At 63.6% G+C, this 27433-nt stretch overlaps 2 protein-coding genes across 6 annotated transcripts in view; one reads left to right on the top strand and one right to left on the bottom strand.

The window, feature by feature from the left end:
* The window catches only part of Rere (arginine-glutamic acid dipeptide repeats), a 394753-nt gene extending 382969 nt beyond the window's left edge, over positions 1–11784 (top strand). For all 5 annotated transcript variants that reach the window (XM_042695750.1, XM_042695749.1, XM_042695751.1 and 2 more), the window contains 11 exons: positions 1633–1795; positions 2669–2761; positions 3100–3299; positions 4565–4726; positions 5241–5354; positions 5504–6810; positions 6899–7121; positions 7672–8392; positions 8780–8926; positions 9150–9330; positions 9500–11784. In XM_042695750.1, coding sequence (XP_042551684.1) covers positions 1633–1795; positions 2669–2761; positions 3100–3299; positions 4565–4726; positions 5241–5354; positions 5504–6810; positions 6899–7121; positions 7672–8392; positions 8780–8926; positions 9150–9330; positions 9500–9533 — 3345 coding nt within the window. In that variant the 3' untranslated portion in view covers positions 9534–11784. The remainder of the gene's footprint in view (positions 1–1632; positions 1796–2668; positions 2762–3099; positions 3300–4564; positions 4727–5240; positions 5355–5503; positions 6811–6898; positions 7122–7671; positions 8393–8779; positions 8927–9149; positions 9331–9499) is intronic.
* A 4720-nt stretch (positions 11785–16504) lies between these two features.
* Slc45a1 (solute carrier family 45 member 1) lies at positions 16505–27032 on the bottom strand. Its single transcript, XM_042695728.1, has 8 exons — positions 26999–27032; positions 26250–26301; positions 25564–25788; positions 21074–21795; positions 19300–19453; positions 18660–18836; positions 17826–18031; positions 16505–16771 (listed from the first exon to the last, which is right to left on the bottom strand). Exons 3-8 carry the CDS (start codon positions 25670–25672, stop codon positions 16505–16507), a joined length of 1635 nt encoding a protein of 544 aa, XP_042551662.1. The 5' UTR covers positions 25673–25788; positions 26250–26301; positions 26999–27032.
* Between the last annotated feature and the right edge of the window lie 401 nt (positions 27033–27433).

Below are 27433 nucleotides of genomic sequence, written 5' to 3'. Positions count from 1 at the left end.
CGTTTCTATGAATGTGTGTGCACAAGGCTTTGTGGGAGCATAGTTTTATTTCTTTAGGGTAAACAAGCTAGGCACAGAATTGTCAGGTAGTACAGTGGTGGGTATTTCACACTGTAGAAACTGCCAGCCAGTTTTTGTGTGTGTGTGTGTGTGTGTGTGTCGGTTGTGGGGCTTGAACTCTGGGCTTGGGCGCTGTCTCTGTACTCTTCAGCTCAAGGCGAGTGCTCTACCGCTTGAGCCAGTTTGCTAGTGGTTTATTGGAGCTTGAGCCAGTTTGCTAGTGTTTATTGGAGATGAGTCTCACGGCCTTTCCTGCCCGGGCTGGCTTTGAACCGTGATCCTCAGATCTCAGCCTCCTGAGTAGCTAGGATGACAGGCTTGAGCCACTGCCGCCCGTGCCAGCTAGTTTTTACAAAGCGGTTTGGCTGTTAGGTATTCTCAGCAGCAGTGTGTGCCGGTTCTGACCTTTCCTGAGTTTTAAAGAGTATTCTTTCATTTTATCAACCATGATTCCCAACCTGTCCTTTTGATTCTTGGTACTGAGAAGATAAAATCTCTTCTTGTTTAAAAGCTATTTCCCCTTTTAAATTTTTTTATTATTATTATAAAGGTAATGTACAGAGGGGTTATGGTTATGTAAGTCAGGTAATGAGTATATTTCTAAAAGCCGTTTCTTAAGTGTTGACAGAAAGTTGATGTTCATGTAATTGCTAGGTTTCTTTGGGGTCTGGAGTTTCTCACTTGACAGAGCAGGAGTTAGGTAGAGAGCACCAGCTCACCTGTGTTTGGAATCTTCTTTCTATCCTGAGTCTCGCATTGGGTTTTAATCTCACAGAATTCCATCTTCTTTTTTATTCTACAAACTGTGCTGTCTTTGTAAACTGCTTTCATTTGCCTCTGGGAAGTAGAGGCGGTCAGTTGTAGCTGCTTCGGGGAACTCTCCAGCCTCACAGAGGCCCGGCCGCCTCTTCCCGCCTGGCTCCTGTTCTCCTCTTTTTGTTAGACCTTCTCTTGGCTCCTGTGGCTCTTCCTCTTGCAGTGCAGGCTTCTGTAATTCTTTTGTTTTTATTTTTTTGTCAGTCACGGGGCTGAACTCAAGGCCTGGGGCACTGTCTCTGAGATTTTTCACTCAAGGCTAGCACTCTACCACTTTGAGCCACAGCACCACTTCCGGTATTCTTGGTGGCTAATTAGAGGTATGAGTCACAGACTTTCCTGCCTGGGCTGACTTGAAACTTCAGTCCTCAGATCTCAGCCTCCTGAGTAGCTGGGATTACATGCTTGATCCACCTTCACCCAGTCCTTTTTGGCTCTTGTTTCCAGTGTGCCCCAGGGCTTTAGCACCAGTGAGTAGCTTCATCTGTCGCACTAGACACTGAACAAATAAAGGTGATCGAGCACATGGTGATGATGTCTGGAGACAGCGCTGTGCTGGGCTGAAGGAGGTGGCCATGTTCGCACAGGCTGGGGGTGGGGGTGGGGGTGGGGGAAGACGTGCGCGAGTTGTTCTCCTGGAACATACCTTCACTGTTGCCAGAGCACTGTCACTGCCCCCCAGCTTTCTACAAGGCCCGGATGGAGGCAGACGTGGCCCCACCCCCGCCTACCCTCATGGGGCCTTGTGTCTTGCAGGGAGAACTGATCACCTTCTATTACTACTGGAAGAAGACCCCCGAAGCAGCCAGCTCCAGAGCTCACCGCCGCCACCGCAGGCAGGCCGTGTTCAGGAGGATCAAGACCCGCACTGCCTCCACCCCCGTCAACACACCCTCCAGACCCCCCTCCAGCGAATTTTGTAAGTGGGGAGGCCTGGGGAGAAGTTCACAAGCAGCCAGTTCTGGGCCTGCAGGAGTGGATGGCCCAGACTATTGTGTGTACATGTGTATGTCTGGGCACACACGTGTGTGAAGCCTTACCTAAATGCAGTGCTGGCAACGGGTGGGAGGTTTTCACTAGGTAGAGTTTTAAAACCTGTTTGTACACCTAAGTATTTCTAATAAATTCACCATCATTTGAAGTTTTATAGAAATGTGAAGCTTACCCTAGGCATGTGGGGCCCTGGCCTAGAAGACTTCACATACACTGGTGATATGTGTGTAGGTTTTGGTGGTAATAAGATCAGATGAGCCCGAGCTGGTGGCTCATGCCTGTAATCCTAGCTACTCAAGGAGGCTGAGATCTGAGGATCAAGGTTGAAAGCCAACCCTGGCAGGAAAGTCTGTGAGATTCTTTCTCTCCAAAAAAATCACTGAAAAAGCCAGAAGTAGTGCTGTTACTCAAGTGGCAGAGTGCTAACATTGAGCAAAAGGAGCTCAGGGTCAGTGCCCAGGCCCCGAGTTCAAGCCTCAGGACCAACCAAAAAAAAAAAAAAAAACAAGATCAGAGAACACCTTTTGGGAAGGCCAGGCCCGAGTAGCATGCACACCAGTGACAGCGAAGCGCTGCCCTCTCCTCTCCGGACGTAGCAGCAGCGCCTTGCCTTCCGGCCTGAGGCCATCTGTGTTTGTGCGTGCTGAGGACTGCCCATGAATGCCAGGACGGCGCTGTTCCCCCTTCAGTGTGCAGAGTGCCCCGCCATGAGGGCCCTCGAGCGCCACTGGACCTGGCTGCTCTGCCGGAGCAGCCAGTGCAATGGTGTCTCCCTGTCCTGCTTGTGTGTCCCATACAGTGGACCTGAGCTCGGCCAGCGAGGATGACTTTGACAGCGAGGACAGCGAGCAGGAGCTGAAGGGCTACGCCTGCCGCCACTGCTTCACCACCAGTAAGTAGCTCGTGGTACCCAGGGCTCCTTCACCGTGTGCTTCAGGTGGGAAAGCTGCCAGAAGCGGAGCGTGATGACTGGGAAGCCCGAGTGTCATCTGTTTTTGACTTCCCTCTCCTTTGAGTCATCGGTACAGGGAGAGCTGGGCTGGCCAGTGGGTAGGGGAATCCATTGAAAGCTGGGTGTGCATGGGTCCTGGAATTTGCTGCCATCTCCTCCGTGTGCCCCATGAGGAAGGGGCTGCCCGGGTTGACGGAGGAAGAGCATCCAAGCGGGCTGTCTGGCTGTGCCCCGGGGGAGCCGTGGGTCTGGGATTGGCACCTCCCCTCTTCACGCAGCCTCTAAAGACTGGCACCACGGGGGCCGGGAGAACATCCTTCTCTGCACCGACTGCCGCATCCACTTCAAGAAGTACGGGGAGCTGCCGCCCATCGAGAAGCCGGTGGACCCCCCTCCGTTCATGTTCAAGCCTGTCAAGGAGGAGGAGGATGGGCTCAGCGGGAAGCATAGCATGAGGACACGGCGAAGTCGGGGCTCGGTGAGCTCCTGGCCCCGGAGGGAGGGAGTGCAGAGTTCAAGTTTAGGTAGAGGAACAGCCCCCTGGAAGCAGCGCTGTGCCTCTGGGAAGAGCATTTGGTCCTCTTCTTGGGGGCTTGGCTCTTCCTGGGTGGCCTCTAGGCCCACATTCCAAGATTAACTTTACAAATGATCAGCCGATCTTGGTTTGTGGCCACGTGCTAACTCTCCAAACCTTTACCTGTTGCTCCTGGGCTGGTGACTTCCATCTTCAATGTGGCACATCTCCACTAGTTTATACTTTTTTTTCTTTTTTGGTGACAGTACTGGACCTTGAACTCAGGCTTGGGCACTGTCCCTGAGCCTTTTCGTTCAAGGCTGGTGCTCCACCACTTGAGCCACAGCTCTGCTTCTAGCTTGATGATGGATTAGAGGCAAAAATCTCTTGGATTTTTTGCACTGCCAGCTTTTAGCTCCAGTCCTCTGATCTCAACCTCCTGAGCAGCTTGGATTACAGGCCTGAGCTGCTGGAGCCTGGCTTACTTTGTACTTTTGCAGACTCACTTTCTCAAGCGCCTGATCCGGCGTTAGAAACCTGTGGTACATGCTTCTCCTTGCTTCACAGGCCTTTCACGACACGGGCACACGTTCCTCTTGCTTTATAGGTCTCTCACGAGAGGCTTTGTTTCCTTCTTTATGGCTGGAAATGTGGCAGGGACTATGGAAGAAGGCCTTAGTGAAATGCTTGGGTTATGGATGCAGGGGGGCTTCTGCACAGGACTGGCCTCCTGAAGGGTGAAGCAGGTGGGTTGGACGGCCCAACTCCTCTGCCCCTGCCTTCCTGGCAAAGCTCCAGGGCTCACCTGGTGGAAACGAGGGCTAGAGGAGCCAGCAGATGTCCTCTGCCTACATGCACCCTGGAATTGAACAGCTCGGTCCCTTTGGATGGATTTCCAGCCTGTCTCATTATCTCTGCAAGTGGTGATGGGCAGGGTTGGAGAGTGGACAGGTTCAGGGGATAAATAGAAAGGGTAAGGTACTTTTAAGATGTCAAAGTAGCCAGCCCAGCCGACTTCCTGCCTGTTGCTCAGAAAACTTTGCTTATTTCCAGCACGAGTAGCTCAAGACACTGCTCAGAGATGAGCTTTGAGAATTGCTTTCTTTTCAACGTGTGTGTGCGTGTGCGCGTTCATCTGCCCATACCACCTCTGCTGTGGTGGGCTCGGGCGGGTTCCTGGGGACCTGGGGCCCAACCGCCCGCCTCACAGGCCTTTGTTTGGGGCACAGATGTCTACACTACGCAGTGGTCGGAAGAAGCAGCCCGCCAGCCCCGACGGCCGCGCCTCTCCCATCAGTGAAGACATCCGCTCCAGTGGCCGGAACTCCCCCAGCGCCGCCAGCACCTCCAGCAACGACAGTAAGGCCGACACGGTGAAGAAGTCAGCCAAGGTCAGGGGCCACCCGACCCCCTTCTCTTCCTCTCCTACCTCTCCATTCCCTTCTTCTGCCCACCTGCCTGACCCTCCCCCTTCTTCCCACTGGAAACTGGGCTGTCAGCTCTGGCATTCAGCTGCCTCAGATGTGGGCCCTTGGCTGCTTCTTGGGGCTTCTCTGAACATTTAACACTGCCTGGGCCTTAGGGCCTAGAGAAGGGCTTCCCACCAACCTCGCCCGCCAAAGTCTCAGAGACAGAGGTCCGAGACCGGCTGGGAAGCCCCCGCCGCAGCCCCAGGTGTCTTCATCCCCACATTTTTTTCCTTCAAGTTTATTTAAAAGTGAAAGGCAAACCCTGCAGAAAAGGAGACACTGGCCATCTGGAGAGGGGTCCAGAGAGGCGGTCCCTCCCCACTGGTGCCTTCCAGAGCTTGCTGGCTTCTGGAAAGGAAAGCCAGCTGGGGAGAAGGCCGTCTCTCTCCGCCCGCGCTGACGCCGCTTCCTTGCTTGTGTGGGGGCGACACTGCAGAAGGTGAAGGAGGAAGCCTCGTCCCCTCTCAAGAGCACCAAGCGCCAGCGGGAGAAGGTGGCCTCGGACACCGAGGAGCCCGAGAGGACCAGCTCCAAGAAGACCAAAACCCAGGTGAGCGCCCAGGCCTTGGCCGCTCCTTCGAGGCCCCTGCCCGCATCCCCTGCATAATGGCGTCCTCTGGCTCCTGAGGGGCCAGGCCTCGGCCACGAGGGACAGAGTTGTCTCACCCCGTCCTTCCCTTCTCCCTCCTGTGGTTGTAGGAGGTCAGCCGGCCCAACTCCCCCTCTGAAGGCGAAGGAGAGAGCTCGGACAGCCGAAGCGTCAACGATGAGGGGAGCAGTGATCCCAAAGACATTGACCAGGACAATCGCAGCACATCCCCCAGCATCCCCAGCCCTCAGGACAATGAGAGCGACTCCGACTCGTCTGCGCAGCAGCAGACGCTGCAGGCCCAGCCCCCAGCCCTGCAGGCCCCCTCGGGGGCCCCTCCAGGAGCGCCCCAGCTTCCCACCCCAGGCCCCACCGCCTCTGTCCCCGCCATCCCACCCCAGGGCCCCGCTGCAGCCCCGCAGGCCCCGGGCCAGCCGCAGGCGCCAGCCGCATCCGCTGTCCACGCGCACGTCCAACAGGCCCCCACCCTGCACCCGCCGCGCCTGCCCTCTCCTCACCCCCCCCTGCAGCCCCTGACAGGCCCTCACGCACAGCCCCCGCTACATGGCCAGGGCCCCCCGGGGCCCCATGGCTTGCAGGCAGGGCCCCTACTCCAGCACCCCGGGCCCCCTCAGCCCTTCGGCCTCCCTCCCCAGGCCTCCCAGGGCCAGGCCCCCCTGGGCAGCTCCTCCGCAGCGGCTCACCCTCACAGTGCTCTGCAGCTCCCCGCCTCTCAGGCCGCCCTGCAATCCCAGCAACCCCCGCGGGAGCAGCCCCTGCCGCCCGCGCCCCTAGCCATGCCCCACATCAAACCCCCGCCCACCACGCCCATCCCCCAGCTCCCCGCGCCCCAGGCCCACAAGCACCCCCCCCACCTCGCAGGGCCCTCCCCCTTCTCCATGAACGCCAACCTGCCGCCCCCACCCGCCCTGAAGCCGCTCAGCTCCCTGTCCACCCACCACCCGCCCTCAGCCCACCCTCCACCCCTGCAGCTCATGCCCCAGAGCCAGCCCCTGCCCTCCTCCCCGGCTCAGCCCCCCGGGCTGACCCAGAGCCAGAGCCTGCCCCCCCCTACTGCTGCCCACCCCCCTGCCAGCCTCCACCAGGTGCCCCCCCAGTCCCCGTTCGCTCAGCATCCCTTTGTCCCTGGAGGCCCTCCTCCTGTGACCCCACCCTCCTGCCCGTCCACCTCCACCCCTCCCGCGGGACCCAGCGCCCCCGCACCGCCGTGTCCTGCCGCTGTCTCCAGTGGGGGCGGCGGCCCTGGGGGCGCATCCTGCCCGCTGCCCACCGTCCAGATCAAGGAAGAGGCTCTGGATGAGGCCGAGGAGCCCGAGAGCCCTCCCCCGCCCCCCAGGAGCCCCTCCCCTGAGCCCACCGTGGTGGACACTCCCAGCCATGCCAGCCAGTCTGCCAGGTACGGTTCACCTGTGGGGAGGGTTTCAGGGGAGGCCGGGCTGGTGAGGCCCGGGATGGGCCCCGAGCCAGAGCTGTGGCCTTTCTAGGTTCTACAAACACCTGGACCGGGGTTACAACTCGTGTGCGCGGACAGACCTGTACTTCACCCCCCTGGCCGGGTCCAAGCTAGCCAAGAAGAGGGAGGAGGCTGTGGAGAAGGCCAAGCGGGAGGCCGAGCAGAAAGCCCGAGAGGAGCGAGAGCGAGAGAAGGAGAAGGAGAAGGAGCGGGAACGAGAGCGGGAGCGGGAGCGGGAGGCCGAGCGTGCAGCCGTGAGTCCTGCGGGCGCAGGGGCACTGTGTGCAGCGTGCCTGGCACGCGCTGGCGTGCTGGCTGGTGTGTGAAGCCAGGGCCCAGGGAGGCTGCTCCCACCCCTTGCTGTGTACACGCCGAGGGCCTTGTAGGCTGCGGTCTCTTCTGCAGCCTGGAGATGGGCACTGCCTCCGGGGGTCCACTCAGGAGAACCAGGCGGGGGTGGGGGGCATTCTACCAGCATCTATCCCATGATCCTTCTCGTGGACTGAGTCACCCAGCACCCACTTCTTTAGGAGGAAAGGAAATAGAGAATGGGCCTTGTGGTAGGCCTTCCTCCCCTCCCCCCGTCTTGTTGCTGTCTTAGGGGTACACAGTCCCCCCTCCCCCCTCCAGGGTTCCAGGGGTGCTGTGGGCACAAATGAGACAGACTCCCTGCAGGGCCGGAAGCGTGTCGGGATCCAGCACAGCTGGAGCGCCATCTCCATGTTCGAGTCCCAGGCGGACTGGCAGTGCGGGGGGCTGTGTGGTGAGCCCCAGGCTCGGCCTCAGCGCGCTCTCTCTCAGCAGAAGGCGTCCAGCTCCGCCCACGACGGCCGCCTCAGCGACCCCCAGCTCAGCGGGCCTGGCCACGTGCGGCCTTCCTTCGAGCCGCCGCCGACCACCATCGCCGCCGTGCCCCCATACATCGGGCCCGACACACCCGCCCTGCGCACCCTGAGCGAGTACGCCCGGCCCCACGTCATGTCGCCCACCAACCGCAACCACCCCTTCTACATGCCCCTCAACCCCGCCGACCCCTTGCTGGCCTACCACATGCCGGGCCTCTACAACGTGGACCCCACCATCCGCGAGCGGGAGCTGCGGGAGCGGGAGATCCGGGAGCGGGAGATCCGGGAGCGGGAGCTGCGGGAGCGGATGAAGCCGGGCTTCGAGGTGAAGCCCCCTGAGCTGGACCCTCTGCACCCAGCCACCAACCCCATGGAGCATTTCGCCCGCCACAGCGCCCTTACCATCCCCCCCGCAGCCGGCCCCCACCCGTTCGCCTCCTTCCACCCGGGCCTGAATCCCTTGGAGCGGGAGAGACTGGCCCTGGCCGGGCCCCAGCTGCGGCCCGAGATGAGCTACCCAGACCGGCTGGCCGCTGAGCGCATCCACGCCGAGCGCATGGCGTCGCTCACGGGCGACCCGCTGGCCCGCCTGCAGATGTTCAACGTGACTCCTCACCACCACCAGCACTCGCACATCCACTCCCACCTCCACCTCCACCAGCAGGACCCCCTCCACCAAGGTGCGTGCCGCCGCCACCAGGGGCCCCGGCGCACCTGCTCCTGCGCCTGCCTCTCCTTCTCCTCCCTCCCCCCACGAGAGCGGGCTTGAAGGGGGGGAGCCACACCAAGCCGGTGGCGGTGGCTTGAGGGAGGGGCGATGATGTGAAGCCCAGGACAGGAAGTGGCCCGACCTGCTCTGAAAGGAGAGGGAGGCCACAGCATTTGCTGCCCCCAAAACGACCTGCTCTGCAGCTGGGCCAGGCTCATCTGTGTTGGCCGAGCTATGCCCCAGGCCGCCGCCAGGGGGCACTGCAGATCTGCCCTCACACCAGGGCTCTGGCGAGGAGGGAGGCAGCCCAGCCCTCGCACCGCACTGCCCGCATCTGGACTTGCGCTCTTTTCCTCAGGTTCCGCAGGCCCAGTGCACCCCCTGGTGGACCCCCTGACTGCCGGCCCTCACCTGGCTCGCTTCCCCTACCCTCCTGGCACCCTCCCCAACCCTCTGCTCGGACAGCCTCCTCACGAGCATGAGATGCTGCGCCATCCAGTTTTTGGTGAGAATTCAGCCGAGGATGACGGGGCTGTGTGTCGTGGGCTGGGCTGTCCTCCCGAGGCCTCCTCTGTGTTCAGTGTCAGTCTGCACTGCTGTGTGTAGCGGGTCCCTGTGGGGACAGAGCGGAGCAGCCTTCCAGGAGCGCAGGGGACGCAGGGCTTCTCCAGGCCTCCTGCTCCTGGAGGCCCCGCAGACGCTCTCTGTGACCTGTGTGTCTTTGGCAGGCACTCCCTATCCTCGAGACCTGCCTGGCGCCATCCCGCCCCCCATGTCAGCGGCCCACCAGCTGCAGGCCATGCACGCCCAGTCAGCTGAGCTGCAGAGACTGGCCATGGAGCAGCAGTGGCTGCATGGGCACCCCCACATGCACGGCGGCCACTTACCGAGTCAGGAAGATTACTACAGGTGAGGGGGGGTCAGGCCACGTGCAGGAGAGGAGGCAGCGGGCGTAACTTCTGGGTGGGAGGCCATGGCGCGGGGAGGCCTTGCCGGGCGGGGTCCTCAGCAGCAGGCAGCCCCTGCCTGTCACCTGCCCAGGCCAATATTTCTTTTTCTTTTCTCCCCTCTCTTCCAGTCGACTGAAGAAAGAAGGCGACAAGCAGTTATAAGTTATTTATTTGTTAATGCTGGCTGTGGGAACCCCAGTTTTGGGGACAGAAGCGGGACTTTTGGCATATATTAGGAGCTGCAAAAGCAAAAAAAAAAAAAGTCTTCTAAAGATTTCTTTATATATTTAAAAACCCCACAACTAAAAATGTGTCTGCATACTAGCGTTGGTTTGTCAAGAGGCTTTCCTGAGGCTGTTTGGGTCTCTTGCATGACAGTCCCCCAGAAGCTTAGTGAGTCCTGGACTAGACCGAACACCCACAAATTTCCCTGCCATCTTGGGGTTTGGCTTTGGTTTTCTTTTCTTTGATTCCTCGGTAGGTGCTAGAATCCGGTCACACCCTTCACTGTGCGTGCAGACACCGAGTCCCGGGCCTCTGGCCCGCGGTGTGCAGGTAGTGGCATATGAGGTAGAATCCAAGAGCTATAATTTTTAAAAAATCTTTTATTTTAATACATTGTAGGAAATCTTCATAATTTGAGAAAGTCCTGCAGCATGGCTTTTTACATCTGTAAATAAGTAATTTTAGAACAGTTTTTTCCCCCTTCCACAAACGACTATTCTGATCTATTTTTTCCAGCCATGTCACTAATTGTGAATTCCTACCAGCTATTGACAGAATACAGAGTTGATTTTTTAATAAAAAGTTATATATAATTATCCCTTTAATTAAAGGGAGCAGATGGGCGTTACTGATGGCACGCGGACAGGAGCTGGGGGTGAGGTGTGGCCCAGCAGAGGGCGTCAGGGGCAGCGCCCGCCCTCCCTGCTGCGCGTCTGCCTGGGTCTGGCGCTCACTCGTGCCTCGAGGGAGCGGGCTTCCTGCCTTGTGCGCAGGAGGCGGGTGCTGGCTTTCCGTTGCCTGGCTGGCCGCGCCGGGGTGGGCGGCGCACATCTATGTGTGTCTGTGGTAGGTTTCCGTAGTTCTATGCACACACGTTGATTTGTTCTGGATACATTGCCTTTTTGAATCTTCTGGAGAATTTCATAAGCAGGCTAGAGAATTCAAGAAAGCGATTCCGCACAAGTAAACTCAGCCCGGGAGTGGCCCAGGACATAAGCTTGCCAAAGGAATCCGTTGGGAGTCCGCCCTTGATGTGTGTCATCGTGTGGATGTTGTGGAGGGGACCAGGCAAAGGCAGCCTTGCCGTGCACCGGGGCGTCCTGGGGCTCGCCCCCCCCCCTTGCATGCCAGCTGCAAAGCTCCATCAGGAAGCAGGTGCCCAGCTCGCCCCGCCCACCCCCACTGCTGACAGCGCCATGCCCAGAGCTGAGGGCGGTCATCAGACGGGCAGGGCCACCCCCCGGGCTCCCGACCCACACTGTCCTAGGGTATTGTCCTGTGTGGCCGTCACACGGGTCATCTTGGTGGAGCCCTGGCTGGCCCTTTCCCCGCCCCGTGCGTGGCTCCAGTGAGGACAGAGGGCGTTGTCTGTTGAAATGTCGTTTTGGTTTCTTTTCTTCCTTTCATTTTCTCATTCCATTTCTGCCTTAACTTTAGTTCCTTACAGGAGGCAAGTTCACATTAACTCTTGGTTACGCAGACTGCTGGCTGCTTTGGCGTGGGGGTCAGGTGCCCTCGGGGGGGATGTGGGGTCAGCCTCTGGGCTTCTCTGGCTCTCCGGGAAGGCCTCTTCCCACTGGCCACCGGACAGACCCCAGGCTGCCACTGCTGTCCCTTGCCCTTTCCCTCTTTTTAGCTGAATCTACCACTCAGATCTTCCAGCTCCTCCCTATTACCCGTTTTTCCAAAGAGCAAGAGGGAAGTGCTTTGAAGTCTGTACTGGAGCCGTGGGAAGTGTTTCCTCTGTATGTTCTGGGTTCCTCCCTCGCCCCGTGAAGCACCCGACCCTTCCATTCCCAGCACCCGCAGCCAACGCCCCGGCGACTCCATAGCTCCTCCAGGAGGCCCTAAACCGTGTGATGTCTGTCAGGCCCAGCCGCCTGGCTTCCTTTTGGATTTTCCTTTTCTTTGAGGTTTGATTGCGTTCTGTGTTCCGTACGTATCTTGTTCAGTGTCGTCGATGAGCTTCGCGTCTCACCGCAGCGGAAGCAGAGCAGAATACTTTCTGGTTTGCTGGGTTTATATAGATCTTGAAGCTAAGTGTATATATGAGTAGTTTGCCATGAGATAACACAGTGTAAGCAGAGTAGACACCCAGAAATCGTGACTTCTGTGTTCTCTCCATTTTGAGTATTTTGTAATTTTTTTGAAATATTTGTGGACATAAATAAAACCAAGCTACACTACACCAGCGGTGTGGACCGGCGCAGTGTCATTCGTGGAGCGGGGGTCAGGCCCTGGCTGCTGCCGGCCTTCACCCCGCCAGGGCCAGCCAAGGCCAGAGGACCCTGCCGGCCTCGCAGACACCAGTGTTCCAACCGCCCCCCTGCTCACCCCACTCCTGCACGGCCTAGCCGGAAGAAGATGCAAGGTGGGGGGGTGGATAAGGAAGGTGCTGCAGTGGCCTGCAAGGGGCGTGTATGGCCACCAGGGGGCAGGCGTCAGCCGTGGAGTCCCCTCAAGTTTGTCCCTGGCTTCAGCGCTTGCTGATGTCCCAGGGTGCTCCACATGCAGCTCCACTGTGGCCACCACCGGCCACACATCCATCCTAGCACAGGAGGCTGACGCCCAGGTGGAGGCCTCCTGCCCACCCTTGTGCTGCAGACATCAGCCCTCGGCGTGGGCTCCCCGGCCCTGCCACCCCTGCGTACCCTGCAGCAGGTGGACCGAGGAGAAAGGGAGGGACGACTTGGGGGCTGCCGAGGGCCGCCCGGCCTCCTCCACGCAAGCAGGAGACCTGCGGATACGTCCATCAGTGGGGCCGCCTGCCTGCGGGGCGGGCTGTGAGCCAGCCGCCTGTGCTTGTCTCCAACCCAGACCTCTGTCAGAATAGAACCCCTGACAGACACATTTGAGGCTCGTGCTGCGGGCCCTCCCTCTGAAGAAGGGCAGAGCCAGTGTGTCCGCGGTGGTCCCTGTCCCCCCCCCCCCCCCCCCCAGGAGCAGCCGGAACAGGAGTCCAGAGCCGCAGGTTGGAGTGGGGGAGCCGCAGAGTCCGTCAAGGAGCTCATGCCTCTGGCGGCCCCAGCCCCACAGAGCCCCGCCAGGCGTTGGTGCTGCTTCCCCCAGGGACACATGCCCCTGGGCCCCATCTCCCGCCCCTGGAGACAAAGGCACGAGGCTCAGTGCTGCTCTGACAGCTCAAGTTCTGGCTGGGGCACTTGGTTCCTCCCACCCGTGGTGACAGCTCGTGGAGTGGTCATTGGTTCCTTGACCTGTCAGAGGCCAGGCTGACCCCCTCTGCACAGCTCTGCTCATAGGCAGCGTGCCTGGCCCTGCCCTGGCACCTTGGTAATGGGCAGACCCTGTGTAGAAGGGCTTTGCCTCTTTCTCACTGGATAGTAAATGGTGTGGTGGTTGGATGATGGATGTATGGATGGAAGGGTGGATGAATAAATGAATGGTGGGTGATGGGATGGATGATGGACAGGTAGATGAGTGATGGACAGGTGGGTGGATGGCTGGAGGATGGACGGGCGGATGGATGGTGGATGGGCCCTGCAGCGGTGCGCTCACATCAAAGGCATGAATAGCCAGACAGAACCTTTTACCTGGTTGAGGTTGACAGCTCCTCCTGGGGAGCCAGGCACTCACTGCTGACCTCCCTCCCCAGTTTTTCCTACTCTTGCTGCCCCTGACAACCATGCCTATCCTCGGGGGTTCAGACCTGGTGGATTCCATCCTTGGGACGGATGTCCCGAGTGATGATTACATTTGAAGCAGGACTTCAGGGCAGTTCCTGCTCAGGCTGCGGGAGGCTGTGATCATCCGTATGCATCTGCCGGCACTCCCCGTCACTCTGTTCCTGGTCCTGGCCACCAGATGGCAGTGGTCACAGCCCAGGTGCCTGTCCTCCCAGGAGCTGTGAGAATGGGGGCGGGGGGGGGGCGCCTAGGCAAAGCAGCAGCTGGAAAAGGTCACCACAGAGCGGGGCTGTGGTGGCAGGGCGGGGGGGCTGTGCCGTGCTGGGTGGCAGGGGGGAGGGGGACAGCAGGGCTGTGGTGGCAGGGCGGGGGGGCTGGGCCGTGCTGGGTGGCAGAGGGGAGGGGGACAGCAGGGCTGTGGTGGCAGGGCGGGGGGGCTGGGCCGTGCTGGGTGGCAGGGGGGAGGGGGACAGAGCGGGGCTGTGGTGGCAGGGCGGGGGGGGCTGGGCCGTGCTGGGTGGCAGGGGGGAGGGGGACAGCAGGGCTGTGGTGGCAGGGCGGGGGGGCTGTGCCGTGCTGGGTGGCAGGGGGGAGGGGGACAGCAGGGCTGTGGTGGCAGGGCGGGGGGGCTGGGCCGTGCTGGGTGGCAGGGGGGAGGGGGACAGGGCCCCGACACTGATGAGGGAGAAGCAAAGGCTGTGGGCACAGGTGGTGTCTTTTGCTTTCTGCCACACCTCAAAGCCTAGGTAAAAATTGGGATTCGCACCACAACCCTCCCTACCTGGAGCGTGTGAAGGCTGTGATCTGAGGCTCACAATTCGAAGCCAAACCCAAGCAGGAAAGTCTTCGAGACTCACCTCCAATTTACTACCAAAACTCTGGAAGTGGAGCCGATGCTCAGGTGGCTCAAGCAAGAATGGCCAGGCCCTGAGCTCAAGCCCCACGACTAGTACTGAAAAAATACAAAGACCACAGCCCAGGGGCTATCCCTGCCCCTGCCGTCCCCGGGGATCCCGTGTCCCCAGTGAGTAGCAGGAGAACGGGGGTCATTGTGTGTTCTCGGGGGGACAGTCGGGAGCAGCTCTGATTCCAGCTGTGCAGCTTTAGTTTCGTGTCTAGTGGCCCGAGTGGGATGGTGGGAGGGCTGGGGCCCTCTGCCCCTGTCCCGGCCCCGCGCTTGCTGCAGCCGTGCATGGCCCGCGCGTGCTGTGTGAATGGGGTCGGCGCGTCCCTCCTGACGCGGTGGCAGGTTTGGGGCACTGCCCTCAGCGGCTGCATCTCCATCCCCGCTCAGGTCAGCAAGGAGTTGAGAGGTGGGGTGCAGCTCGTGGACTGGCGGCGGCGGCCCCCACAGCTCTGGAGGAGGAAGACCGCCCTCCACGCTGCCCTGCCCAGCGTCCCTGGGCAGACTTCAGAGCACAGGCCTGGGGCGTGCACGCCCTCATGGAAACCATCCTCTCTGCTTTGAAAGCTGGAGGGAGGCGGCCCAGGATTAGAGGCCACCGTGATGGGGCCACCCCAGGCCTCTCCCCATTCTCAGCAAAAGAGTGGAGGCAGCCACACACATTCTCAGAAACCTAAGCCACCTCCCCAAGCAACGTGTGCGTGGGAGACGTGTCCACAGATCCAGGGAAATGAGGAAACGACAGGAGGCCGCTCCAAGGAGACTCCAGCCCGAGGCTTGTCACAGGCCGGTCAGGGACTCCCTGTGCTTCTCTCGGGGTGTGGGGGCCGCCTCCCACGGTGCCACGCATACAGGGTAGGATGGCAGCTGAAGGCAGAGCAAGGACCACCGTCCCAAGTGGGAAGCCGAGCGGGGTCAGGGCCGTGGGCTGCGGTGTGGGCTCAGGTGGTCGTGAGGAGTGGGTGCAGCGTGTCGGTTGGCCAGGTGTCCTGGGATGGGGCGGGGCCTAGGCCTTAGTCTACAGCTCTTCCGGCTGCAGGGAGATGGAACTTTGGTCCAGCAGGGCAGCGGGTGGCCGTGGGACAGTGATGGTGGAGGGGGAAGCCCAAGGCCAAGAGAAGAGGCCGAGGCACGTGACGGAGGAGGCCAGGGCTTTTCTGCCTCTCTGCCTCCCCCTAGCGAGCGCAGCCTGTGTGCTCTGGGTCCCAGCAGGCATCCTGCCTTCAAGTTGGGGGGCAGATGGTGTTGAGCAGGAGGTCCCCCTCATTCCTACTTCTCCGGGCATCTCCGGGCCTGGGGTCCCTCCCTCAGAGCACTGCTCCAGGAGTCTCACTCAGGGCTCGTGCACAGCCCTTACCTGTGGACGGACACCTTGTCACTTGCAGCCGGTTCCCAACGTCCGCCACTGCTTCCCGGAGCCAGGGCACCGGCTGGGTGTTCATGGGGTACGTGCACTGGTGGGTAATGAAATGCCTGAGGCTCAGCCTGTGGCCAGGGGCTGCGGGGACCTCAGGCAGTGCCGGGCAGCATGGCCAGAGTGGGTGAGGAAGAAGCTACCCGCTGCCAGGAAGCGCAAAGAGGAAGGGCTGAGGGGCTAAGATCCCTTTCCGGGGTGTGCCCCGTGACCCTACTCCCCCCCAGCCCCTCCTCTTGGAGCCCCCTCACGTCCTGACTGCTGTGGGCTGGGGACTACGTGGTCCCACGTGGGCCTCCGGGAGACACTGCAGATCCACACCACAGCAGGGGGCACAGGGGTGAAGGGGTGAATGAATGCCACAGTGCGGCATGCGGAACCTGCGTCCCTCAGCTCGGTTAGCACCTAGGACTCGGGAATTCTTTGTCACTAGAGCCGGTTTGAACGTGGGACGTGTACACCCCCCCCCCATGGCAGCAGCGGCGGCCACCTGAGAGGTGACAACGGAACCCATGTCCAGACCCTGCCACAGTCCGAGGGGGGGGTGGCACAGTCACCCCGGATTGAGAACTACACCAAGATAGCCTTCCTTTTTGTTTCTCCTTCGCCTCACCCGTGCCAGGCAGGCACCTGAACCACACCCCCAGCCCTTTTTGCTTCCGTTTCTGATTACAGGAGAGAGCCACCATGCCTGGCCCACACCTTCACTTTCCACCAGTAACCTGTATCCTCCCACTGCTCAAGTCCCCTGGCAGCAGCTCAGTCCCTGGCGACCTCACACCAGAGGGCGGCTGAAACTGCAGGCTTGCTGCTGTCTGTTTATTTTACCTCATATTTACATCTCACCGGAAGCTCCCCCCCCCCAAAGCCTGGGGTTCCTGGGGGGGGGGGGTGGCTGCCGTTGGCCCTGCACAAGTCCAGAGTCCGGGCTGGGGGGGGGGGGCGATCAGACGTTGAGCAGGAGAGGCTGGTACTCCTGGTCCCCCGTGTCGCCGGCAGGGAGCTCGTAAGTGACAAACAGGGACGAATAGAGGCAGCCCAGGAAGGACACAAGGCTGGAGAAGTACATCACCCCTGTGGCGCTGCCCACGGCCGAGGTCAGGGGCCCCAGGACCAGGGAGACGAGGATCTGGGCCAGGAAGTACTGGCAGCTGAGCAAGGAGATGTCCACGCCCATGCCCCTGCGGCCGCCGTCCGCCCCAGACCCTGCGAACTGAGAGATGGGGCGTCAGTGCCAGGCCACAGCCCAGCTGGGAGGCCTGCCCCCTCCCGCCCTCCACTGCTCCCTGGGGACAGCTGTGGGGCCGAGGCTCGGCCTCCACTCCCCGCACTCCACCAGTCAGCCCAGGATGCACCGCAGCACTCCCCTGGGCCCTCCCAGAGCAGCCAAGGCTGGGATCCCGAGACCCACAGCCCCGCTGGGGGGGGGGGGGGGAGGGGCTCCTCGGCTCCTCCCCACCCGCTGCACAGAGGAGCAGCAATGTGGCAGGGGGCAGCACGGGCCAGCCTGCAGGGTGTGGCACCGCTGTCCAGGCAACTCTTGCTGTGGGGACAGTGCCACCCACGAGGCGTGGTCCTCAGACCTCTGTCTGCCTGACAGGGACAGCTTCCACCAACGTTCCCCTTCTGCTTCAGACGCCCATGTGGCCAGGCCCAGCGCCCAGCCCTGCCCCGCCAGCCTGTTTAAAATGGTGCTGTCTTATGTAGGTGCACGTGGGACATCCATTCTGGCTTGAGGTTTGTGCCAGTCTGGGGGCTTGAACGTGGGGCCTGGGTGCTGTCCCTGAGCTTTTTGTTTTCATTCTTCTCCAAGCTAGAGCTCTACCACTTAAGCCACAGCTCCACTTCCAGTTTTTATGTGATACACTGGAGCTAGGAGTCCTGAGGATTTTCCTGTCCAGGCTGGCTTTGAACCAGGGACCTTAGCTCTCAGCCTCCTGAGCAGCCAGGATGACAGGTGTGAGCCACAGCGCCTGGCCCATTCTGGCTGTTCTGCTTTACCACACCATCGACGCTGATCACTGGGTTTTCGTGCCTCACCTCCCATCCTCCAAGCCTGGCCCTGAGACTCTGCTACTAACACGGAACCTGGAAGTGGGCTGGGGAAGGGGGAAGGGCAGGCCTCCCACCTTGCATGGAGGCGGCTGGCGGGAGGACACGGCAGGTGCAGGAGTGGGGCCGGACACTCGGGAGGACTCACTGCATCTTCCCCATGCTGGGGCGGGGCCTTGGGGAAGTCCCCGGCGCATGCCACCGCAAGTGCTCACCTTCTTGCTCTGGTAGTAGTCGCAGAGCAGCGAGTAGGGCAGGGTGCAGAGCGTGGAGAAGAGGACGCCGTAGGTGACACAGAGGGACAGGACCACGTAGAGGTTCCGGGAGAGTGTGGCCAGCCCAGTGCCCAGGCCAAAGGCGAGGTAGGCGATGAAGTAGAGGGTGCGGATGCTCAGCCGCTCCTCCAGCTTCTCCAGGATGGCTGTGGACGGGCGGGGTGAGCGCGGCTGCGGGCTCACGGGCTCACCCCTGACTAGAAGGTATTTCTGCCCCAGGAATACACAGGATGGAAGACAGGACCCGCTGCTCTTAGTCACCCAGAAGATTTGGGGGTTCAGGGGTAGGGGCTGAGGTTGACGATCACAGAGCCCCCAGTGAGCCAGCAGCCACATGCTCTTCCTCACCTCCTCTCCCTGCGACAGGTACTGCGGTGTGAGCTCGGGGCCCAGCACACGCCCCACCATCCGCCCTCTACGGGTATTATTTTCTGCATAGGATCTCACACTTTATTCTGGGCTAGCCTCAGACCTCCATCTTCCTCCCTACCCTGCGTGTGTAGTGCTGCCTACAGGTGTGGACCACCACATCCCACTGAGATGAGATCTTACTCCTTTTCTGCCCGGTTGTCCAGTCTCTGCCTCCCTAACGGCTGGGATCCTAGGCAGGTGCCATCTCGCCTTACAGCGGAGATGAGCTTCGCTAACGCCGCCCGGGCTGGCCTCAACCTGTGTCTTCCTCTCTCTGCCTCTTGGGTAGCTGGGCTGACCGGCAGATTCTTCATGAGCCTCCACCGCCCTCCGCGGCCCCAGGCGCGCGGCGCCGGGCTGTACCTGAGTAGAAGGCGGCGCTGAAGGCGTAGATGCACAGGCCCCAGCAGCCCACCGTCACGCCGCGGTTGTACTTCTGGTACGCCTCGGACGCGTGGGGCGCCTTCGGGTCCCCCTGGAACACCACCTCGCCCATGAAGTCCGTGTAGAAGAGCAGCATGCCCTCGAACGACAGCCACCCTGGAGGGAGGGAGGGAGGGAGGGAGGAGGAGGAGGCCTCAGAGCCTTTACCTAGCACAAAGACCAGGCGGCTGGGGCTGTCACCCCAGCGAGTTCAGGAGCTTCAAGGGCATCCGTGGAGAGCTCCGTGGTGAGGGGTGAGGAAGCGCTGTGGAACATGGGGTCCCCTGCTTAACCGCCAGGAGTCTTGGGGGTTTGGGTCTGCGAAGCCCTAGGTGCAGGGCCGCTTGGGAGCAGGTGGAGAGCCGACCCGTGGGTGGGCGGGCGTCCACTCGCCCGCAGCCCAGGGCCCGGGCCGCCCTCAGTGCTGGAGGAGCCCGGAAGTGAGGCCCGGGAGGCAGGGGGCGGGGGGAGGCTCAGGGAGCGAGGTCTGGAAAGTGAGGCCTGGGAGACGAGGCCCAGGGAGTCAGCCAGAGAGGCGAGGCCCGGGGGGCGAGGCCCAGGGTGGAGGCCCCGCGCTCACCCAGGAAGTGGTTGAGGCACAGGCTGCGCAGCGCGGCCGGCATGTGGCAGATGGTGGCGCAGAGGCGGCGCAGGGACAGCGGCTGGTCGGCCGGCTCGCCCGCGCCCGTCAGCTCGCTCTCGTACTTCACGCCGTTCAGTAAGATGTTGGCCACCTGTGCGGGCAGCGGGACGTCAGCCCTGAGCCACGGCCCGGCCGGGCCCCGCGCCCCAGGCCGCTCCCCACGGTCCCCCACACCCCAGCCCGCTCCCCACGAACCGCCTGGCCCCGCCCCCAGCCCGCTCCCCACGGCCCCCCACACCCCAGCCCGCTCCCCACGAACCGCCTGGCCCCGCCCCCACGGCTCCGCCTCCAGCCGGCTCCCCACGGCCCCGCCTGGCCCCGCCCCCAGCCTCCTCCCCACGGCCCGCCTGGCCCCGCCCCCACGGCTCCGCCTCCAGCCCGCTCCCCACGGCCCCGCCTGGCCCCGCCCCCACGGCCCCGCCTGGCTCCGCCTCCAGCCAGCTCCCCACGGCCCCGCCTGGCCCCGCCCCCACGGCCCCGCCCCCAGCCCGCTCCCCACGGCCCGCCTGGCCCCGCCCCCACGGCCCCGCCCCCAGCCCGCTCCCCACGGCCCCGCCCGGCCCAGCCCCCCAGGCCGCCCCCCACGGCCCCGCCCGCCCCCCAGCCTGCTCCCCACCCCGCTCCGGCCCCTCAGGCTGGGCGAGACACACAGGTGCGCACAGCGATGCAAAGGCTCCCCCACCGCTTGGGGGACTCCAGCCAAGCGCCCCAGTCCTTCGGGGTGCAGCCGTTCAGCTGGGGGGCTGCGCGGCTGGGGAGGGGAGGCGTGGGCCCGGCGGGCACCAGGGTATCCCTGCAGGCAAAGGCGCAGGGGCGCTGGGCGCACCCCGCCCCGCGCCGCCCCGCTGAGCCCGCACGTGCTCGGATTAGCTCGAGCTGTTTCTTTCCTCCGAGGACGGCGGTCTCACCCGCCCCGGGGGACGTGGGAAGCCCTGTCTAGTGGCTCCCGCCTGTCACCCTCGATACTCGGGCGGCTGAGATCTGAGGGTCGCGGTTCGAGGCCAGCCCGGGCCGAAAGTCCGCGAGACTCTGATCTCCCAGGAACCGGAAGTGGCGCCCGAGAAACGCGGGCCGGTGGCCGGCCCCTGAGCAGGGGGTGGGGAGGAACCTCTTGTCTTTGACAATAAGGGGTTCAACCCCCTTCCGGAGGGGTGCAGAGGCCGCCGCTCCCCCAGCCCTTCCGGCCCCTCTCCGAGGCCAGGGAGGACCCGGGCAGCCCCGATGGCTTCAGGGGACCATGGTCGCGAACCCCGAGGTCCTGACTCACCCCCACGGCGCCCCAGGGGCAGAGGGGCCGGACCGCCGCCTCACCGACCTCGAGATCCGTAGATGTCACGGAGCAGCCGGTGGCCTTGCGTCCGCCCAGCGTGACCTACGGCCCTCTCCGCAGCCTACGCCCTGACAGGGGCGATGGCCTCAGCCTTCACTAGTCAGACGCCGGGGCCAGAGGCAGCCCGAGGCCTGCAGGCTGGCGGCCTCGCCGGCTTTCAAGACTCAGACGTGGCGGCCCAAAAGGGCTGTGGGCTGGCGGTGGCGGGGAAAGTGCCAGAAGCCAGGGAGAGGGCCTGGCCGGGGCTACTGTCTACGAGAGCTGTCTCCAGCCGGCAGCCTGGGTGCCACAGCTCCAGCACGCGAGCGAGAGGACTGAGGCCGGCATGGCGGCGCCCCCAGCCCACCCCGCCCGGGACCTGGGGCCCCGCCGGCCCTGTACCTGCTGGCTGAAGGTCACGGTTCTCCTCCGGCTGTTTTCGGGGCCGCCGCCCCCAGCCGCGTCCGGGAGAGCCAGGGTCTGGGGTCTCTTCAGGATCCCAGACGCCCGTGGCTTGGAAGCGTCCAAGGAACCCACCCTCAGCACGTCCCCGTCGGCGCCCGACGCCAGGCCCCCGTCCCTGCGGTCCGGCCGTCCCCAGCCGTCGGGGGCGCGGGGGAAGCTGGCGCTGACGGCCTGCCTGGGCAGGCTGCTGGGGAGGGCCAGGTAGCCGTCGTGGCCCGCGGTGAAGCAGTCGATGAGCACGCTGTCGATGTGGGACGTGCCAAAGGAGGACGCGAACTCGTTGAGGCCGCTCAGGGAGCTGTCCCGGCTCAGGAAGCTGCCGTACTTGGGCGTCAGGGGGCTGGGCGGCGAGATGGGGCTGGAGAAGCTGGCGTACACGCCGGCCGCGGGCGTGGGCAGCGCGTCGCCGGCCCCGGCGTCCACGGCCACGGGCGGCGATGGCGGCAGGGGGAGGCTGGGGCTCTTCATGGCCGTCCTCTTCTCCCCCAGGGGCTGCAGAGGCCGCTCGGGGATGCTGGCCAGCGTCAGCACCGTGGTGACGCTCAGGGTGACGGCGGTGAAGATGTAGACGACGCGGAGCTGGCCGCCCAGCGCTCTGCCGAAGCCGGTTCGGTCCCAGTGGATTCCCCCGACCACATAGCCGAACCCGCCGCCGAGGCCTGGGAGAGAGGACCGGCCTCAGCCCCCGCCCCACGGGCAGGCGGGACCGGCCTCAGCCCCCGCCCCACGGGCAGGCGGGACCGGCCTCAGCCCCCCCCCCACGGGCAGGCGGGACCGGCCTCAGCCCCCGCCCCACGGGCAGGCGGGACCGGCCTCAGCCCCCGCCCCACGGGCAGGCGGGACCGGCCTCAGCCCCCCCCCCCCCCCCCACGGGCAGGCGGGACCGCAGGTCGCATCTGTCTCCCCTGGACCCCGGCATAACAACAAGGGGCCCCAGCGGCCTTCACCTGCCCAGGCCCTTCCTGGGTGAGCTGCGGTCAGAGGCCGGGGAGGCAAGGCCGGCCGCCCACCTGCAGAGCACGCATAGTCCACACCAGCCACACCTTTCCTTCCAGGCCTTTCCAGTCCCCTCTGGCTCACGGGGCGTGAATGTGTCAGGAGCTCATCTCCGAGCTGAGCATGGTGGCTCCCACCCGTAATCCCAGCTACCTAGCTACTCAGGAGGCTGAGATCTGAAGACAGGGGTTCAAAGCCAGCCTGGGCAGACAATTCTGAGACTCCATCTCTATAGAGTGCAAAGTCAGAAATGGTGTTGTGTTTCAGAGCACTAGTCTTGAATGAAAAAGCCAAGCGCAAACACGCGTGTGCGTCCTGCCGTCCCCTGCTGCTCTCCTCCCTGGCCGCCAACTGGGCCTGCGCCACCCTGCCCCTCGTCCCCCTGCCCCTGGTCCCCCTGCCCCTGGTCCCCCCGTGCCTCCTCCCCCTGCCCTCCTCCCCCCGTGCCTCCTCCCCCTGCCCTCCTCCCCCTGCCCCCCTCCCCCTGCGCCTCCTCCCCCTGTCCCTCCTCCTCCAGCCCCTCCTCCTCCAGCCCCTCCTCCCCCCGTGCCTCCTCCCCCTGCCCTCCTCCCCCTGCCCCCCTCCCCCTGCGCCTTCTCCCCCTGCCCCTCCTCCTCCAGCCCCTCCTCCCCCCGTGCCTCCTCCCCCTGCCCTCCTCCCCCTGCCCTTCTCCCCCTGCCCCTCCTCCTCCAGCCCTCCTCCCCCTGCCCCCCTCCCCCTGCCCCTCTCCCCCTGCCCCTCCTCCGCCAGCCCTCCTCCCCCTGCCCTTCTCCCCCTGCCCCTCCTCCCCCCGTGCCTCCTCCCCCTGCCCTCCTCCCCCTGCCCTTCTCCCCCTGCCCCTCCTCCCCCTGCCCCTCTCCCCCTGCCCCTCCTCCCCCTGCCCCTCCCCCTGCCCTCCTCCCCCTGCCCTTCTCCCCCTGCCCCTCCTCCCCCTGCCCCTCTCCCCCTGCCCCTCCCCCTGCCCTCCTCCCCCTGCCCCTCCCCCTGCCCTCCTCCCCCTGCCCTTCTCCCCCTGCCCCTCCTCCTCTAGCCCCTCCTCCCCCCGTGCCTCCTTCCCCTGCCCCTCCTCCCCCTGCCCCTCCTCCCCCTGCCCTTCTCGCCCTGCCCCTCCTCCCCCCGTGCCTCCTCCCCCTGCCCTCCCCCTGCCCTTCTCCCCCTGCCCCTCCTCCGCCAGCCCTCCTCCCCCTGCCCCCTTCCCCCTGCCCCTCTCCCCCTGCCCCCCTCCCCCTGCCCTTCTCCCCCTGCCCCTCCTCCGCCAGCCCTCCTCCCCCTGCCCTTCTCCCCCTGCCCCTCCTCCTCCAGCCCCTCCTCCCCCCGTGCCTCCTCCCCCTGCCCTCCTCCCCCTGCCCCTCTTCCCCCTGCCCCTCCTCCCCCTGCCCCTCCTCCCCCTGCCCCTCCTCCCCCTGCCCCTCCTCCCCCTGCAGCTCTCAGGACCTTGGCCATTGACACACAAGGATTTGGGATTTGGTCACAGTGTGGAGTTCTTTACCCACAGCCCCAGGCACCAGACACCTGCCTCAGAGGATCCTCAGGCCAACATGCACGTCTGAGCGCTGCCCTGGTGACCCAGCTGCAGCAGACAAATCTACTTCTAATAAACGCCATTTCCTCCACCTCAAGCTCCTCTGCCTGAGCCTGGCCCTGAGGAGGCCCCGCCCCCAGCCAGGCCCTGAGGAGGCCCCGCCCCCAGCCAGGCCCTGAGGAGGCCCCGCCCCCATCCAGGCCCTAGTGGAGGCCCCGCCCCCATCCAGGCCCTGATGGAGGCTCCGCCCCCAACCTGGCCCTGATGGAGGCCCCACCCCCAGCCTGGCCCTGATGGAGGCTCCGCCCCCAACCTGGCCCTGATGGAGGCTCCGCCCCCAGCCTGGCCCTGATGGAGGCTCCGCCCCCAGCCTGGCCCTGATGGAGGCCCCACCCCCCCAGCCTGGCCCTGATGGAGGCCCCACCCCCCCAGCCTGGCTCTGATGAGACACTACCCCCCCAGCCTGGCCCTGATGGAGGCTCCACCCCCAGCCTGGCCCTGATGGAGGCCCCACCCCCAACCTGGCCCTGATGGAGGCTCCGCCCCCAGCCTGGCCCTGATGGAGGCTCCACCCCCCCAGCCTGGCTCTGATGAGACACTACCCCCCCAACCTGGCCCTGATGGAGGCCCGCCCCCAGCCTGGCCCTGATGGAGGCCCGCCCCCAGCCTGGCCCTGATGGAGGCCCGCCCCCCCAGCCTGGCCCTGATGGAGGCCCCACCCCCCCAGCCTGGCCCTGATGGAGGCCCCACCCCCCCAGCCTGGCCCTGATGGAGGCCCCACCCCCCCCAGCCTGGCTCTGATGAGACACTACCCCCCCAGCCTGGCCCTGATGGAGGCTCCACCCCCAGCCTGGCCCTGATGGAGGCTCCACCCCAGCCTGGCCCTGATGGAGGCCCCACCCCAGCCTGGCCCTGATGGAGGCTCCACCCCCAGCCTGCCCTGATTGGAGGCCCCACCCCAGCCTGGCCCTGATGGAGGCTCCACCCCAGCCTGCCCTGATTGGAGGCCCCACCCCAGCCTGGCCCTGATGGAGGCTCCACCCCCAGCCTGCCCTGATTGGAGGCCCCACCCCAGCCTGGCCCTGATGGAGGCTCCACCCCAGCCTGGCCCTGATGGAGGCTCCGCCCCCAGCCTGGCCCTGATGGAGGCCCCACCCCAGCCTGGCCCTGATGGAGACTCTGTCCCCAACCTGGCCCTGATGGAGGCTCCACCCCCAGCCTGCCCTGATTGGAGGCCCCACCCCAGCCTGGCCCTGATGGAGGCCCCACCCCAGCCTGGCCCTGATGGAGGCCCCACCCCAGCCTGGCCCTGATGGAGGCTCCACCCCAGCCTGGCCCTGATGGAGGCTCCGCCCCCAGCCTGGCCCTGATTGGAGGCTCCGCCCCCAGCCTGGCCCTGATGGAGGCTCCACCCCCCCAGCCTGGCTCTGATGAGACACTACCCCCCCCAGCCTGGCCCTGATGGAGGCTCCACCCCCCAGGCTGGCCCTGATGAGACACTACCCCCCCCAGGCTGGCCCTGATGAGACACTACCCCCCCAGGCTGGCCCTGATGGAGGCCCCACCCCAGCCTGGCCCTGATGGAGGCTCCGCCCCCAGCCTGCCCTGATGGAGGCCCCACCCCAGCCTGGCCCTGATGGAGGCTTCACCCCCAGCCTGCCCTGATTGGAGGCCCCGCCCCCAGCCTGGCCCTGAGGAGGCCCCGCCCCCAGCCTGGCCCTGAGTAGGCTCCACCCCCAGCCTGGCCCTGACGGAGGCTCCGCCCCCAGCCTGCCCTGATAGGAGGCCCCACCCCAGCCTGCCCTGATGGAGGCTCCGCCCCCAGCCTGGCCCTGATGGAGGCTCCGCCCCCAGCCTGCCCTGATTGGAGGCCCCGCCCCGCCTGGCCCAGAGAAAGGGGCTGACTCACCCGCCAGGAGAGCATGGATGTTCAGGCCTCTGTCCTGGTCCACGGGTCCGCACACATCCATCATGTACGCGTGGCTGGGGTTATCGGCCGAGTCGGCGCTGAAGTCCATCAGCACCACCCCGCACACAGTCAGGAGGATGCCCCACTTGTGGTTGGTGGCCGTGTCGGCCAGGGCCAGACCGATGTCCCTGCCGTTCAGCAGGAGGGACAGGCCCAGCAACGCCCCTGGAAGCAGAGAGACCGAGTCACTCGGAGGACACGGGCCAGCTCTGCCCCACGGCTCGCCACCTGGTGGAGAATCGAGGACCCTTGAAGCAGAGCCGGGAGAGCTCACCTGCAGCTACCATAGTGTTCATACTCGGTCAGCTTTTCCCCAAGGGAGCAGAGCAGGACTGAGCTGAACTTCACTAACTCATTAAAAATGATCAGAGAAGTCCTCAGGACCACATGCATTAACAACCACAACAATCCCAGTGGTTCCTTCTCAGAGCTGGGTTAGGGGACAGGGCCTGGAGACGCCTGGGGAGCGGGGCCCCGGGGTCGCGGGAGATGGCTTTCCTCAGGCTTTTTAGCTTTTCCTAAAAGGAAGCAATTGGGGCTTTTTTTTTTTTTTTTCTGTTTTATTTCCATGCTAAAACAACAGACCTATGGCCAGGACAAGAATGAAAGGGCGCCTCCTTCCAAACCTTGAGGTACATCTGTCACTCCAAGCACCCAACAGAGGCTGCAGCAGAAATCCTGAAACAGAGCAGGCCTGGGTCAGAGCTGGGGTGCCCAGAACACCGAGACAGCCCTGCCACGCTGGCCAGGGACCTGCCCTCCCACTGCCCAGCACGCCAAAAGACCAGGACACAGAAGGCAGAGAACCACACTTCTGGAATCACCTGGAATCATCCACTTTGGATCCTACAAGGCCACTAAGAAGCCACACCGGGAATCCACAAAGTTAAGATGGCGGATTCCTTGCTGGCTAACTTCCTTCCTATTGCTTGGCTTAAACAAACTTAAAACGTGGGTATGAGCTGGGTGCTGGTGGCTCTCACCTGTCACCCTAGCTACTCAGGAGGCTGAGATCGAGGATCTCAGTTTGAAGCCAGCCTGGTCACGAAAGTCCATGAGACTCTGATCTCCTAATTAACCACAAAAAAACAAAGTGGAGCTGTGCCTCCAGTGGTAGAGTGCTCGCCTTGAGCGGAAAAAGCTCAGCAACACTGCCCAGACCCTGAGCTCAAATCCCAGGACAGGCACAAACAAAAACAATACAATGGGTACAACCAGCCTATCTGTATATTCCTATCTGTATAGCCCAGTTAGAGGGGACTTAACTCTTGCTCCTCCCTGGTCCCTTGGGAGACCCTCAAGTGGCTTCAATTGAGGCTTCTAGAAGCTTCCAGAATTTTCCAGGTGCATGGTCACCAGGGCAGGCTGGGCTCACCGAGGATGGGGCTGATGAACCACACCAGGCTGTAGAGCTGGTCGGGCAGGCCCATCTGCAGGAGCACGGGGGTCACATAAGCCGTCTCCATGGCGTAGCTGAACTCAATGCCAAACAGGATGCAACCATTGAACAGCAGCTCCCGGAAGGACCTCTGGGGGTGCAGGTCCCCGAAGTCCACCAGCTCGAGGGGGCAGGGGGTGTTGGGGGGCGGGGGCGGGGAGGGTCGAATGCACTTCCTCCTCTTGGGGTGTCGCTTGAAGTTGTTGGCCCGGTGGCTGATGTGACGTGTCAGGGACCCCGCGTAGCTGGAGACGTGCGTCCTGCATGAGTCCTGCGGGGCCAGGCCCGGGCAGAGCGCGTCGCCCGCGGGGCTGCCGCTGGCCGCCGGCGCGGTCATCGTGGGCGGCGCGTCTGGGAGTCCCTGCGGGGAAG

This window comes from Dipodomys spectabilis, unplaced genomic scaffold, assembly GCF_019054845.1.
Source record: "Dipodomys spectabilis isolate Male_0828 unplaced genomic scaffold, ASM1905484v1 ptg000188l, whole genome shotgun sequence".
Taxonomy (NCBI): Eukaryota; Metazoa; Chordata; class Mammalia; order Rodentia; family Heteromyidae; genus Dipodomys; species Dipodomys spectabilis.
The sequence above is the reverse complement of the archived record's forward strand: the minus strand, read 5'-3'. Positions and strand labels throughout refer to the sequence as shown.